We start from the raw sequence: 15395 nt of genomic DNA on the forward strand, positions 1-15395 counted from the left end.
ACACCATAAAAGGGCACTATACATAATAAAGACACAAACATATTTATTATGGTAGGTGGGACAGAATCACCTCTTAAGAGTTTATTGATTACTGAAAACTTTTCATGGTGTTACAGGATCACATTAGGTATCAAAACGTCATTCTCTTTCTCAGGGTAACAGGGCAACTACATGTAAGAACTGTACTACCCCCACTTGAAAGCATATCTCCAGATCTGGGTTTCTAAGGGCCTTGTGGAACCCGCTTCTGTGACCCCAGTGTGCAGCAGACAAGTACATAGTCTACTGGACATGTTGTGGGAAACCGTCTGTGGGTAAAACAAGTGGCAGCCCAGTTGCAACCATCTGCTACAGTCCTCCTTGTGCAGGCTGCCACAAACGAAATAACAAGGTTAAAAACTATGGGTGGTTGAAGAACAGAGGTATGCTCCAGTAGCATCAGATTTGTGAAAGCAGTACGCGCCACTATCACTTATGAGGGTGTCAACATCTTTAAAGGCACACTGCAGTGCATGCAACTGACTCAATATAACCTGAAAACCGGTTCTAGTGGTTGCTCATCGGAGAAGATATTTTGCACCAAATATGTTACCTCAAAAACATGCAGGGAGTGGCAAGATAGAGTAGTATATGTAAGCCATGGGATGGGGAATACTGCCAGAGCTGCGTGGATTCTGGGATTCGGCATGGGAAAGACAAACATTCCCAAAGATGAGAAAGGCAGAAAGTGGGAACTGATTTCAGTTTATTATCAGCCCCTTTGCCGCAAGGAGCAGGATTATGCCCGCTCTGCTAGATGTTGTTCTATTATATTTATACTGACATTGATCCTACACATCAGGGGCACTTCCTTTAACATTTGTGGCACATGAACATAAGGTATGTTTCTTAAGAACCTCACCTCTCTACCTTGCCATTTAATGTTTACCCTGACAAATTCCTACCCGACCCCTCTGAATAAGAAGAAAGGCCTTCCTACTCCATTTGTTTCTCTTCTACCTCTTCTCTCACTCTGCTACAGTACACGTTTTAACCAACGGCTCTCTACATAGCCCTTCTCTTCTACACTCTCATTCTCTACTCCCCCACTAACAGGTTTTTATATCAACCATATGCTACCCCTCACCTTAACTGGCTGCTTATCAATGCTTGCTGTGTGAACAAGAACTGATACAAATTTTTGGCATGATTGCGTACTTAAAACCAAATCTATGTCTTGGCACCAACACATGGCTGGGGAACAGCACTTCACCGATTCCTCTTGAGGCAATCTCCTGCGGATATCACATATCGACACAAAACTGACACAGCAAGGCTGGAAGAGGAGAGGCAGTTATTTGAAAAGATTTATTGCAAACCCTCTGCATTCCAGATGTTGTTACATTAGGTTGTGTAGCTCTCCTAGCCTGATGTACACCAACACCTACTTTCTTAAGTGTAGTTCTGCTGATCAAAAGACTACTGCCCTACAATGAAGCTTCACAGATATCACATGTGTTGCCGTCTCAGACATCATCTCAGCCAATTTGAACCTTCTGCATCCAGGTGAAAATAAACATCTAATTCAGCCAAATGTCTCTGTCATCTGTCAAAGGTAAACCCTCACAAGCCCGGAAGCTCTTATTTTCTATCAACTCATCATTGGGCCCACACACTCACACTTTGGTCATAAACCTCAAACCCACCTAAACTCACAACAGTAATTGGAAAACAAGCAATCATCTGGGGGACCACTATTTCCTATATTTAGCTGTTAAACTGCCCACAAGACCAAGTGCCTCAACAACTTTAAACTCAGCTATACAGTTGAAGTGACATGGGTGACTCTCTCTGTGGTCCGTTCTCCCGATCAAATAAAATAAGTTATTCGGCTGTGTAATTGACTCTACAGGGCCTTCGACAAACTCATTCCTCTCAAGACTTTGATGCATCAAAACTGGAAACATTAACACCCCTTGAGTCAAAGAAGGGATAATGAAGATGAAAACAGACATCACTTCAATTCAACATTATTGCACGCAATCTGACATAACATCTGCTGTGAAAAAGATTCCAAATCCTCCATCGAGGTCAAAGAGTCTGCATTTCTGCAACTGGATTTCAAGTACCAAAATACCCTCTCAAAGAACTTCTAAGCATGCTTACTGAATTCCACAACATGGACTGTACTGCTGTAATAGAGTGACCAGGCTGAAGCATCATACACTACTTTGTGGAAAAAGCAAAGATTGGGGCACTACATCTCATGTACAAGACACATACTACCCAGTTCACCAAGGCCAAGATTAAGAGGACAATGTCGAGTGACACACACCAAAATCTGAGCTCCTTCAGGGAACATTGAAGGAACTCTTTGCTTCCACATTCCAAGAATATCCTACTCAAGAAGGCTACTGAAACTCCAGCTATGACTACAGCAACTTATTATCATGTGACACCTCTACTTTAGACCTCAGGCTATCCTACTTACGACTACTCATCAAGAAGAATGATCTGGATCCAGCAGACCTGGCCAGTCACATACAAAGGGAATGGCCTTTATCTAAGAAAATTGGCAGAAAGAGCATACTCCACACAGATCTGCAACTTCTTGAAGGAAAACATATTTTCCATGATCAACAATGTGAGTTTTGCCCAATTTGGAGGCTTCCAATCCATGTTAATTTCAATGTGGGTAATCTGAAGACTACAATGGTCATAACTAAAGGTAATGCGCTTGTACTTCCATACCTGTCCACTTCTTTCAACTCAGTATACACTATCATTGTCTTCTAGCGAGACTAGAGGACCTTGGCCTCAGGGGAAGCATCTTTAACTGGATCTCCTCCTACCACTCCAACAGATCCATCATCATATTACTACCACTATTCACATGAGCACCATTCAACATCAACTCATACCTCAAAGCTCCATCATTTCACAAACCCTATCTAATACCTACCTCAGCCCGCTAATTGTTGTCATCCAAGTTAGAAGTATGAAATGACAATCAGATCATCCTAAAACAAGATCATCCCAGGGAACTTGACTCCTCAGGAACAGACTACGGCATTCAAGCTGTTGACCAATGTATGCTTTAAAGTTGCCTTAAACTTACCTCATCCATTACAGAAATCTTGACATATGGATATTGGAAGAACTACCAGCATACAACCATCTGACTTCACTAACTCTGTGTACCACCAGCAATGTTGACAGAAGTAAGAAACCTAGGAAGGAACACGGACCACAGCCTACACATGGGCATGCAAATCAATCAAGTCACAAAAAAGTGCCTTATGTTCAATGAAGACACTTTCTGGGGGACCCCCTCTTTCTTTTTTGAAGAATGCAATGAATCCAGAACTCTTCTTTGTACCAACCCATACAAGTTCAGCCACACAACCACATCTCACAGGCCTTCTAAGTGTTCCATTTCCAGTTGCTCAGTTTTCAGGACTCTTTATGGCACATAGACAGCCATCTAAGGCAAAGCTTCTTCCTTCATCTTAGTAAAGCTACAAAGACATTCACAGAAGAGAACCCTCTGCTCCAGACTGTTACCCTGGCTCACTTTCCCGCCGTAAAAATTAAACACATTGCTAGAAACTCCTTATCTGTACAAACATCAAAATTCTGGAACTGTCTACTACCAAAGATAAGAAACATCAGAAGACCACACATCAAGCCGCAAAAATCATCCCCCACTGCTAAGAATCAAAGACCAGTACAGGACCTATAATGGTGTCCACCCGATGATGGAACAAATCACCATAAGGAAGGTCGGCTCAACCACATTTGAAGCTATCTCACACTCTCCTTTGTTCCATTCCCCACATAAGTGCAGAAGCACCTTTGCAGAGACACCATTTGAGCAGCCTGACTTGCATGTGAGACAAAAAAAACCTTCTCAGATCGGTCATTCTACTTACATAGGTTACACTCAATTTGCATGCTAGCAATTATACCTGAGTGTCCTATCATTCCTTCTTTTCACTTCACTACACACCAAAGCACAGCAACAAAAACGCAACAGGAGTACAAGTCTGGTCGTTAAATATGGCATCAAAACACTACCCACATCTGCCACACAATAAACACACATTCTCCCACCAAGAACCCACAGAGTTGTGTGCTAACTAACCATCTAGAAATGAGCTTTGGCGTCTCATAGGGGTTCTCTAGTGCTATATAATTGCAACTATAATAAAATACAACGTGTCAGTAAGCCAGTGAAGTGGTGATATGAAAGTTGTGATAAATGTTTTCATTGGTTGTTAAATGTTCAACTCACATGACCTATGCACAGAAAACTACAAGGCTGGGCTGCCAGGGATCCAGGCAAAGAGTCCAGCTTGGAAAGAGAGAAGAAGTAGTAGGAGAAACCAGGCAGGAGAAGTATGGGAGCCTTTAGAGCCATAATGGGACAAGGCATCTCCTGGTGGGTCAGGGTGAGGCATTCCATCATGTCCGGGCATGTTGTCATCTGTCATTCCAAGGCAGGGGGGATATGTTGGTTTTGTGATGTTAGGAATTTGTCCAAGGCCTCCATTGAGAAATCCCTGAAAACAAAAAAGCAAATACAGGTTTCATGAATGGCTGTTGCCATGCGTTTCATTTAGGAGTAGCCAGAGGGAGCACTGGCGCTGCTCTTGAGACCCATGACTAGCATGTATCGCTTTTGAGAATACGCTTTCAAACACATATTTTAAAAAATATTGCAAACCCAAGAAATCCAAATCATACACAAATCGTAGCATTGGAAAAGAAACATTTTTCCTTATCATATCGAACCAAACATGAGATTAAGACGTTTCTATTTTGGTGTAAAAATGGAAATACGTTCAAGTTTACACAAAGCAGACTTCAAATTTTAAAACAGGCTTCCACTTTTTCATCTTGCATTTTTTATGAATATGCACTGCTTCTGTTTGGGTGTCATTCTAACTAAAAACATAAATGGAAGTTACCCATTTGGAAACGTGAGCTCCAAAAGAATGCACAATTTATTGTTATATTTTTTTACCAGTAGGTTGTAGAGTAGAAAGGAGATTGCCTCTTTTTAGCATTTTTTCAATAAGGCACGGTCTTCTAAGAATGTAGTCAAACAAAAAAGAATGCTGAGGAGTTTAGTGGAAATACTTTAACTCCACAATTGACCTATGCCCTAATTAGTTTTAGTATTTTTTACCTCAATACTAGATCAGAATACTCCTGGAGCTCAACTCATTGTGGTGCAAACTCAGGGGCTTATTTTCACTTTATTTTTTGTGACGCTCCAGCAGCGCAAGCCTTTCATAATATCTATGTGGCGATGCAAAGCCGCCCTGCGTAACTTTGCATTGCCTCATAGCTATGAAGTAAGAAAAAGCAGCGCAAGTATCTGCCTTGCCTTACTCCGCGTCAAGAAGGCGTTCCATGGTGTTGCAGTGCATGCTCCCAGGCAACACCCATGGATTTTTGGCGCTGCCCCTGATTTACTTAATGTGGTAAACCTGGGACAGCGCCAAAACCTTAAGCCTCCCCAGAGTAGGCATACTGAGGAGAAATATCTTAATTTCTCCTAATTTTTTCACCTTTGTCTGTGTGCTGCATTCTGAAGCACACATAGAAAGGGGAAAAAGCCTCTCTGGATTGTTTTTGTGCAGGAAGATCATTAAGTAGATAATTAATGGGCAACAGGGGAACCACAGATCAGAAAACATGCCCCATAGAAGCTATCGTAAGGAAAAGTAGAACAGACGGGGCCCAAGGTGCAAATGGCCCTCCCAGACTCCTGGTGTGGATCCATTATTCATCCAATCTTTAAAGGAGGTGGTAGAGGTGAACCCGAAAAATTATCGACTAAGTGCCCTTCTTGACATCGTCTCCAAGTACTACGCATGCCTAGTAATTAATGACCTTCAAGTTCAAGGGTAGACAGCCTGGCCCTCATCCTATGGAACCAAACAGGGTTCGCTGCGGGTCAGGGTACACTCTTAGATCTGGCAGCTTAGCCCTTTGCATGGAAACACCTTTCATACAACACCAACACCACACCCTTGTTTTTTTAAATTTCAAGACTGCATTCAATAGGGTCCACAACACCAACTTTGACAGAAATTAAACATCACTGTGATCCCGCCGAAAATAACGAGAGCTATCCAACTCCTTTACAACAAAACGTGACTATGTGTGAAGATTAGAGAGGGTACTAAGAACTTCCAGAAAATCTATACCACAATCGGGTTGAAGCAGGTGTGTCTTCTTGGCCCAAATCTGTTCAACATCTACATCTTAAGCCTGTCTACTGAACTGGAACTCATAAATGCCTATCTTTCAAAACTAGGTGACCGTCCCCTCAATCACATCCTATATGCCGATGACCTGCTCATGAGTATGACCCCTGTGGAGCTGCAGCGGCTTCTGGGTCCTCTACTGGGTTTCACAAAACGTCACAAACATGAAATCAACCACAAGAAGACAGAAGCAGTGGAATTTACAAGAGACCAACCAGCATAGGCCTGGGCGGAGCTCACAGAGTTTCGCTCTGCGCAAAACTGGGGAGTTAACGGAAACGTACGAATGAGTCTGCGGAGTTCTGCAAGGGGGCGGAGTAACGTATCGCAGTAGATAGATAAAGCTGTAATGTACAATTTGTAAGCAGCAAGATAGTGTTGGTTCTTTTTATGGCTGTTCATGCTGGCTCTCTGCAGGGGGCAGTAGGAGTTCGCCACGTAAGAACCTCCCTAAAAGCCTTGGATTTTTTCAGCCACATTGGGCCAATCATTATAGAGTTGGAGGAGACTTGTGTCAGGGTGCAGAAGGGCAAATGTTATCCAGGGTAAATAAGGCAGCAAGCCCTGGGCAGCTAGTGCCAGCAGAACTCATGTGATGAAGGCTATAAACAGGCAGGCTGCCTCCCACCCATTCCTCATCCAGCAACCTGCTGGATTTTTTGCTGCCCTGTCTGCTTCCTCTTTATTGTATCTAAGTTGTCAAGCTGCCCCTTCCTACCCAAAAAAGATCCCCACAAATTATATTTTAAGTTACAAAATCAAGCTCCGCCTGTACACGGTTGATCAGGGTGTGTAGACGCATGCCTGCTGATGAAGCATGCCACAAAAGTGGGTGAGGGCATGAATTCCAAATCAACTGGATTCTCAAAGGAGGAAAGTTGTTTTTCATCATCAATACTGAGGTGTAGACCAGTTAGAACTGGGAGGATGATTGTTGATTAGTGGCCTCTCTGCTCCTCTTGTGTGCTTCAAAATAATGAGACTGGCATACTAGAGTTAATTCTTGACATATGAGTCCTAATGAGGGCAAAACTGGTCTTGGTTTGCTTGTGCTCTGGTTCAGGGACAATCTGGCCTGGCAGGTCGGACTAGACCATTCCTACTGGAGCAGAGTCAAGGCTGATTTGTAAATGGCTCGGTCCAAACTAAGATGACATGGTGTGGAAAATAACAATGGACTGTAATGCAGCTTTAGTATTATCAGTAGAGTATTCCGAGTTGCTGAGATTGATTCAACAATTGCATCCATCACTTTATTGTATACTTCAGTATTTCAGTATTTGTCTTGGTAGGAGTACATGTGGTGCAGGTTCTGTCATGTTTAATGCTGGTTTTATTCTTCTGGAATCATTCCTCATTGGGAGCGTGGATGATTATGAAGAGCTAGATGAGTGGAGGAGGGTGAGGTAATGGTATCAGACCCACAAGGCAGCCTCTTGAAAACAACATAATGAAACAACTTGTGGTGCTTAAAACCAAGTTTGACTATTTCACATCTCAACAGTAGACATCTTACTGTCAGCAGCAGCCAGTAGATTTACTTCAGCTGAGTGAGTCCTCACAAGTTTTTACATTTTACATCTCTTTAAAGGGGTCTCAAACACGGGCCATCATGCATGATCACTTTCTTTGTCAGATTCTTCCTAATTCCCGTTGGCTATCTGCTTTGCCTCAGTGGAGAAAAGTGAACTTCAAAAGACTTGGGTCCAGATTTACTAAGCACTCACATCAAGCAGGGTGATGCAAGTCAACGCAAGGGATTAGGTGATATTTACTAAGCCAGGCAAAGCCACCTTGCATGTCTTTGTGTGGCTTAGTAAATCTGGACTAATTCAATGCAGCGCAAATCACTGCTTTGAATTACTCTGCATTAGGAAGGCGTTCCATGGGTAGAATGTGTGTTCTCATGGCTTCTCCTGTTAGGTTTGAAAAACCCCATTCTTATTATATACTTATTTCATGCTATAGTAGGTTACCATGCGGCTAAAGGACGCTCCATTTGCATTCACATTATGTAACCCACTGACTTATTCTTGTAATGTGTAAGCCTCAGTAAGCAAGTGTGACTCCATTTTGTACTTCACAATCCCCATTAGGCTGTGTCTGAACTAAGCTTCATTATTCGTATTGCTTGCCTCAGCAGAACACTGTATTCAGCTATTATTTCGTTCCCTGCTCAAGGTTGGATTCTAACGTACTAATGAATAGGCCATTCTGCCCTCGCATCCCTATCCTTGTGTGTAACTCTGCTCCCACGTTACCTTGAGTTGCAAATAGCATGTACCCATCTGGCAGGTGGTAGCCCATCCTTCTGTGCCTCCTTTGTTCCTGTTCGGCCAGCCCGGTAACTTTTCCACTGTGGGCATGGTTGGAGGCTTCTGGGGGGAATGATTATTCACTGCAGACCGATGGGGGGTCAGTCCCTCGGCAGACATCTTAGTGTGCATGTCAGATTGGACTCCTCTGCAGAGTATTCCTAATAAAGCTTGTTTGTATTCTCTACTGTCTGACCCACTCTTCATTTTTGGGAAAGAATAGCAGGTGATTGTAAGTAACCGAGGTGGCCCCTGAGGGCCCCTTCCTTCAGATGGCACCTGAACAGGGACCCCACAAGGTGACCGGACTTGCCCGTAATCCGGTTGCAGGGTTGGGGGTGCTTCTGGTCTGTTGAGCGGATCGCAGTACCCCACACGATCGAGCTTGGTTCTCGCAGCTGCCCCGCCCATCTGATTGGGCGACTCCTCGTCTAGTGATCACCGGCTGGGGTCCTGGGAAGGCGAAACCTTGGAGTTTTTGGTTTTTTTTCTTTCAGGATCCAGGGATCCATGTACCAGTTCACAATTGTGAATTGCGTTGTTTTCTTTCACAACTGAACAGATAGGATTCTTTCCATCATACCGTTGGAATTATGAACTCACTAGTAGGTCCTTTTTTGTCATCCGCATGTCTTAACATTCTCCCATTACCTCCATGCCGGGAACCCTGCCACCTGCCTATCACAGTGTCGTGCTTCACTCGTTTGTTTGGTCGTAACTTCCACCGAATAATGTTAAAAATGTATTACCCAGATGTGATGGTTATCTATCGTACACTGAGTCACTCTGCACATCGCCAATGCACTTTTTTTGTCTACGAGATTATTGCAACAGTACCGTAACATCATATCACTGTATGTTCTCCTCTGTATGTTGTATCGGGCTTCCACAGTTAATAGGTATTTTTCACCTATGTCACCTTGTAGGGGAGTTTACTCTCCATCATCAGTCACCATACCATGCTATTATTTATACCATTAATTGTATCATTCGCAGCCCTGAAGAAGTCGTGGGAGTATCCTCCTAGACGAAACACGTGTTGGCTGGTTGTTTTTGCTGGTTGTATTTCTACGTGATTGAAAATAAAGAAACAAGAACAACTCTTCTGCGAACTTTATTGAAATTGATTTTCTCATGGACTTACGCTATAGTGACCTTATATGTATACACTAATGTATGTGTGCCCAGAATTTGGCTCTACGAAACCTTAGAGTTGACCATTTGGTCTGAAGAGTTACCAATGGAGAATAAATTGATTCGACCTGTGTGGACAAGGTGAGTGATTAGATCCTTAGAAAAATGGCGCCATTCTTGAACGGCACGAGCCTAAGAGCTGTGTCTTGGTACAGTGTCCGGACTGTCTTGGTGCAGTGTCCGGACTGTCTTGGTGCAGTTTTCAGGCTGCCTTGCTTGAACGGCATGAGCCGACAGGCTGTGTCTTGGTACGGTCTTTGGCCTGGCTTCTTTAACTTGGTGGATTTGCAGACCCTTTTAAAAGACACTGAGTGTTTGCGTACAATCTGCCAGGCCAACTGGTAATTTGGTCTATGCTTGAAAAGGCCTGGGGCTAGATCCTGTTTTCTTAAACTTGGTACAGTCTCAGGACTGTTCTCTTGAACTAGGTACAGTCTCCGGACTGTCTTCTTAAACTTGGTACAGTCTCCAGACTGCCTTCTTGAACTTGGTACAGTCTCCGGATGTCTTCTTGTCTTGGTGCAGTCTTTGGACTGTTTTGTTCTGAGGCAGTTTCCGGGTTGACTTGTGATTTGATTGTTGTGTTTGTGTGCTAGGATGTTTGTGGACTGACATTGATGGTGGGGCTTGTGAAATGCTTGTTTGAGTGAGTAGAGACTGTGCTCTTTGTGTGGAGGTATGGATGCCTTGCCTCACCAAGCTGTGTTGTGTGGGGTTTTTGTTTGACACAGTCTGAGGACCGTCTTTGGGAAAAGTACTTGCAATTCCTTTGCCAGGCAAAATGATGAGTGTAGCCCCTTCTTGATAATGTCTGGAATGAGCTTAATTTGGTCTCTTGTTGTCGTTTTGCTCTGCAGATGCCCATTGGAAGCAGGTTAGCTGACGCCTCCTAGCAATACTTTAAATTTTGAAGAATGGAAAATAATAATAAATAAATAAAAATCTGTACATTTGTTTTGACATAGGAACAACATGAGAAAAATGTAAGGAAGGGATGCACATTTAAATTTAAAACAGTGTTGAGACGATTCAAGATAATGTATATTTATGCTGAACAGACATGCATTCTAAAGGTGCATTAGGAGAGGTGAAATACACGCTTGTAATTCAGTAGCACTGAACGTGTTCGGTCTCTCCATGTAAAGGGGGGGGCAGGAGTTCTGGAAAGGGAAAAAGGGAGCAGTGTGTCGGTACTTAGAGCTTTCTAGCTTCAGACACAAACTGCATTCTGAAAATTGGCACGTAGAAATTCGGTACAATGCTCAGAAGTTAATATATGATTGATTTGAGTGGGTGTGTTTCATTTGTATTTGCCCACAATAGAACGTGTATTTAATTTGAAAAAAGTTTTTCAAGCACTCCAGGCAGTGTGTCTTTATGCTGAATAAAAGGACTTTCAAAGTTGAAAAACATAGCTTGTGAATTCAGTGTGTGGCAGGCTTGCTATGGCCTTCGGTGAGATAAGGAAGGAATTGCCAAGGAGGGGGCTCACGCTGGGGAGAGAGTTCTGTAAAGACAGAAAGGAAGGTGGGGGCCATGCCCAGCTCCTGACACAGACAGGAAGAGATGTGCAGCGCGGAGCCAGACTTTTCTGAAGGGCAGAGTGCCAGCAAAAGATGTTAATTGTGTACAGATTTAAAGAACAACACAGGAGCTAAAAGAATTGGTTCATGAGTTTTGTGAAAGTGTGTATCTAGAGTTTCCACAATACTGTGGGATAGAATGCCCTGGAGCCGGTGGTGTGAGATTCTTTGTAACTCAGTTGGTTATTGGATTGATGTTCTCTGATCAGATTAAGGTGCACGTACAGTAAATATTGGTTAATTTTCAAGGAAAGTTGATAGATAGTATTATGAAGGATGAAGGGTACTATAGTGCTGGACAAGGAATGAAGTAGAAAGAGTTTAAGAAAAAGAAAAAATATGATGGTACAGAGAGGGTTTGCTCCGAACAATTGTTTACAGGGAAAGAAAAGTGAGTTAAAATGCGTATGTACAGTTTAGAGGGGCCCAGCAGGAGACAGCCGTATAATTGTTTTCAGAAATATCAATTTGCAAATGCTGTTCTTTTCTTTCTTCTGTTTTATTCCTGCTGTGATGTTCAGGCTGTCCTGGTTGTTGCGACCAGAGCAAAGATGAGAGAGTGAAGGTGTTATTTAGATTTTAGTGGACAGGATTTGTTTCTTAAAAGAGGAATGTGATTGTTTATTTGCAGATTTGTTTTGATTGGTTTTTTTGCAATAGCAACTTGGTTGTAGATATTGGGAAGTAATTGGCCTCTATTGTTTCTTTCTGTTATGTATTTAACATAATACAGTGCTATGCACGTATTGGTGGGTGTTTCAGATGCATTAGTTAATTTTTTGCACTCTCTTGCTCAGATTATTGGTCCCTTTTTATTGTGAATTTTTCATTTCAGTTAATGCCTAGTTGTGGTGAGCATATGATGGGTTTGGTATCCTATTATCACTGATATCAGGTAGGTGAATGTCTGAAGATGGGCCCTAATGTAAGTAGACAGTAGTGTTGATTTCCCCCCCGAGTTTTTGTGGATGTGCCACCCACTTTGTGGCCAACAGGCGATGTAGAGCTGGGATTCCAACAGATTTCATGGTCTTTGTTGTGTATGATTTTGTTGAGAAAGGTGTTGGTGAGGAGAAGGCTGGTACATTGTAATAGTCCCACTATTTTGATTGAGTTTACAATTTGCGACTGACCTGTGTGTAGTTCAAAGGAAAAATAAAAATGTGGCCCTCCAGTTGTCTGCTGCTCTGGCTATTATTGTGCTTTTCTGCTGCTCAATATTTTTCTGTCGCTGATCTAAAGCGCATTCTTTGGCAGTATTGCTTATAGAATATATATAATAGGTCTTTGTCTGGAATAACATTGGCTGGTAAGAGATATAGGCTCTGCTGTGCCTTTTAGGACCATGCAGAAAGACATGGCATGTATACAAAGTTTAAAAATACAAGGTAGATACCTGCTCATCATTTTAGACACAGCAAAGTTGCAGGGCAGTACAGTTGACTGGTGTTAGACATGGCATCCTTGGCGTGGTTTCCCCTGACCTTTTGCCTCTACCTACTATGTTATGATACTGTGCTGGTTTTCATTTATGCTAACTTAGATGCTTTGGGTATTTTGCCAATGCTGATCAGTGTCACGGTGCGAGTGCTTTCTGTGTAAATTGATATTGTGCTTGGTTCTCCCTGATTGGAATATTGGTTTTACTAGTAGATCCCTAGTGAAGTGCACTTTTTGTTCCAGGGCTAGCCCGTAACAGACGTCTCCGGCCTACCACCGCAGTGCCTGCATGCAGTTTGTCCACAGGGCACCCCTATGGTGGACCCAAGACCCCCCCCCCTGAGTGGGGTGTGGTGTATGTAAGGAGTGGCCAAATTCTGCCCTCACATCCCTAACCTTGTGTGTAACTTTGCTCCCACGTTAAGAGACGCTGAGACTCAGCTTGGTAACCTTGAGTTGCAGATAGCATGTACCCATCTGGCACGTGGAAACCCATCATTTGGTGCCTCCTTTGTTTATGTTCGTCCCAGGCTGGTAACTTTCACTGTGGGAGTTGTTGGAGGCTTCTGGGAGGAATGATTATTCACTGCAGACCGATGGGGGATCAGTCCCTTGGCAGACATCTTAGGATGCAGGTCAGATTGGACTCCTCTGCAGAGTATTCCTAATAAAGCTTGTTTGTTTTCTCTACTGCCTGACCGACTCTTCATTCTTGGAAAGGCATAGCAGGTGGTTGTAAGTAATCCGGGTGGCCCCTAAGGGCCACTCCCTTCACTTCCGTGGATTTTAGTGCATGGCCAGATTTATTACAGTTAGTAAACCTGGGAATGCATCAAAATGCTATGCCTTCCCAACAGAGCCGTCACAAGGAGAAAAGTGTTTATCTCTGGTGCAGCATTTTGCAGCACACGTGGAACAAGGAAAGTGCCGCTGAGGATTGTTTTTATGCAGTAAGGTACCCATTCCTGCTCAAAAACAATCCTGCCTGTAATGCAGGCACCCTTGCACCATGGCACGAGAGGCCTGCATTGGTGCTAAGCAGTGCTACATGCATCAGAGCATAGAAAGAGAAGGAATGTGGCACATATTAGTATATATGGTGCATTTCTGCCCTATCTACTTGACGCGGTCCAGCAAGTTGTCTTGCTGCGTTGCGTCAAACGTTGGTAAATCCCTGACTGTATTTTATAGGGTAGGATTAACATTTTCAAGATGGAAATGAAAGTTTGCAGTGAAATGATGAAAGTGAACTGCCTGTAGGACATGTGAAAAACTACAGAAGTCCTTTACAGGTCATGAATGAGCAGAATCCATCACTGATTGAGACACCCCCTGCCTTAAATCCAGGTTTGGGGTTTTAACTCTTCTCTACTGTGGTTTTCAAAGAGGACATTTGGAGGACTCACTCATGTACAAAAGCAAGTCTCGGCCACTGAAATGACCTGATAGTGAAAAGCCAGAATATCCTCACTGTTTTCTTCAGATGATGCAAATAAAGTTTAGAACCACACACTGAATGTTCCCTTTTCAGACTTTCATTTTGTACTGTTAGATCGAAAGGAAGGAAGAAACCTACCTTCGGGGACAACAAGTGGATGAAATGAGTGCTCTCCTTTAACATCACTTCAAACATCTGAGCACTGACAGCGTCCCATTGGAAAGACCTAATCGCCATCACAGCTTGTTCGATACTGCACCAAGAGAGAAAGAAAAAAAATGCCTTCTTAAAGCAAAATCGAACAAAACTTCACAAAAACAAGCACTTGTGACTGGTTAATCCTTGCACAGTTGGAGAACTCAAGGGGGCTCTTTGGTATACTCATATTTTACCAACCTCTGAGAATTCCAATACGTTCAGTTCAGTTTTAAAGTTCCTTCTTACTATCACATTGTGTCAGAAATTGCCCCAACTGAATGGTTACATCGATAGATCCGTACTTTAAGAACAGATGTTTTAAAAGTGCTTGACACAAAGATAAAAACAATAAACAACCTAGCAGCATTGAATAATAGTATATATTTGAAACATAAGGTACATGGACATTTGACTCCATTAGGTTTAAACCCTAAAGCAGTTGGACTGAAAACGGAGACCGGGGGTCAGTGAAACTACCCCTCCCGGCATCACCTGAGGACCGTGAGCTGCCAACACACCCACTTGGATGCCTGGAGGCGTATAAAGCGCGCCTGTGCCTCCCACAGCGCAGGACTGGAAACAGAGTCCAGGGGTCAGTGAAACTAAACCTCCCAGCACCACCTGCTGCCCGTGAGCCGCCAACACACACACTTGGACGCCTCGCGGCGTATTAAGCATGCCTGTGCCCAGGGCCGTTTCTAGGTGTTTTGCCGCCCTAGGCGATAACTGAAAAATACTCCCCCTCCCTTTTACTACCATCACTCTTTCCCCCTGTCATCCAGGCTAGAAGAATTAATGCATTAGATGTAAAAGAACTTGTATTCAAGTGCTGTTTAAGGTTGCACTATCTCATCATTTAGGCTTATGTCTCGAGGGATAAATGTTCATAGTTTAGGATTGTTGGTTCAATTTGTATGAACTTTGTTTTACTCTTATGTATGTATTCATAAAGACTCGGATGTCCGTTTTT

General features: G+C 43.1%; 1 protein-coding gene across 1 annotated transcript in view; it reads right to left on the bottom strand.

Moving 5' to 3' along the window:
- Positions 1–1163: 1163 nt before the first annotated feature.
- Positions 1164–15395, bottom strand: part of LOC144768680 (putative DBH-like monooxygenase protein 2) — a 574472-nt gene continuing 560240 nt past the window's right edge. The window contains exons 12-13 of the mRNA XM_078652509.1: positions 14366–14480; positions 1164–4541 (exon numbers count right to left, since the gene is read on the bottom strand). Of these exons, the coding sequence (XP_078508635.1) occupies positions 4293–4541; positions 14366–14480 (364 nt within the window). The 3' untranslated portion in view covers positions 1164–4292. The remainder of the gene's footprint in view (positions 4542–14365; positions 14481–15395) is intronic.

This window comes from Lissotriton helveticus, chromosome 7 (assembly GCF_964261635.1).
Source record: "Lissotriton helveticus chromosome 7, aLisHel1.1, whole genome shotgun sequence".
Lineage (NCBI taxonomy): Eukaryota > Metazoa > Chordata > Amphibia > Caudata > Salamandridae > Lissotriton > Lissotriton helveticus.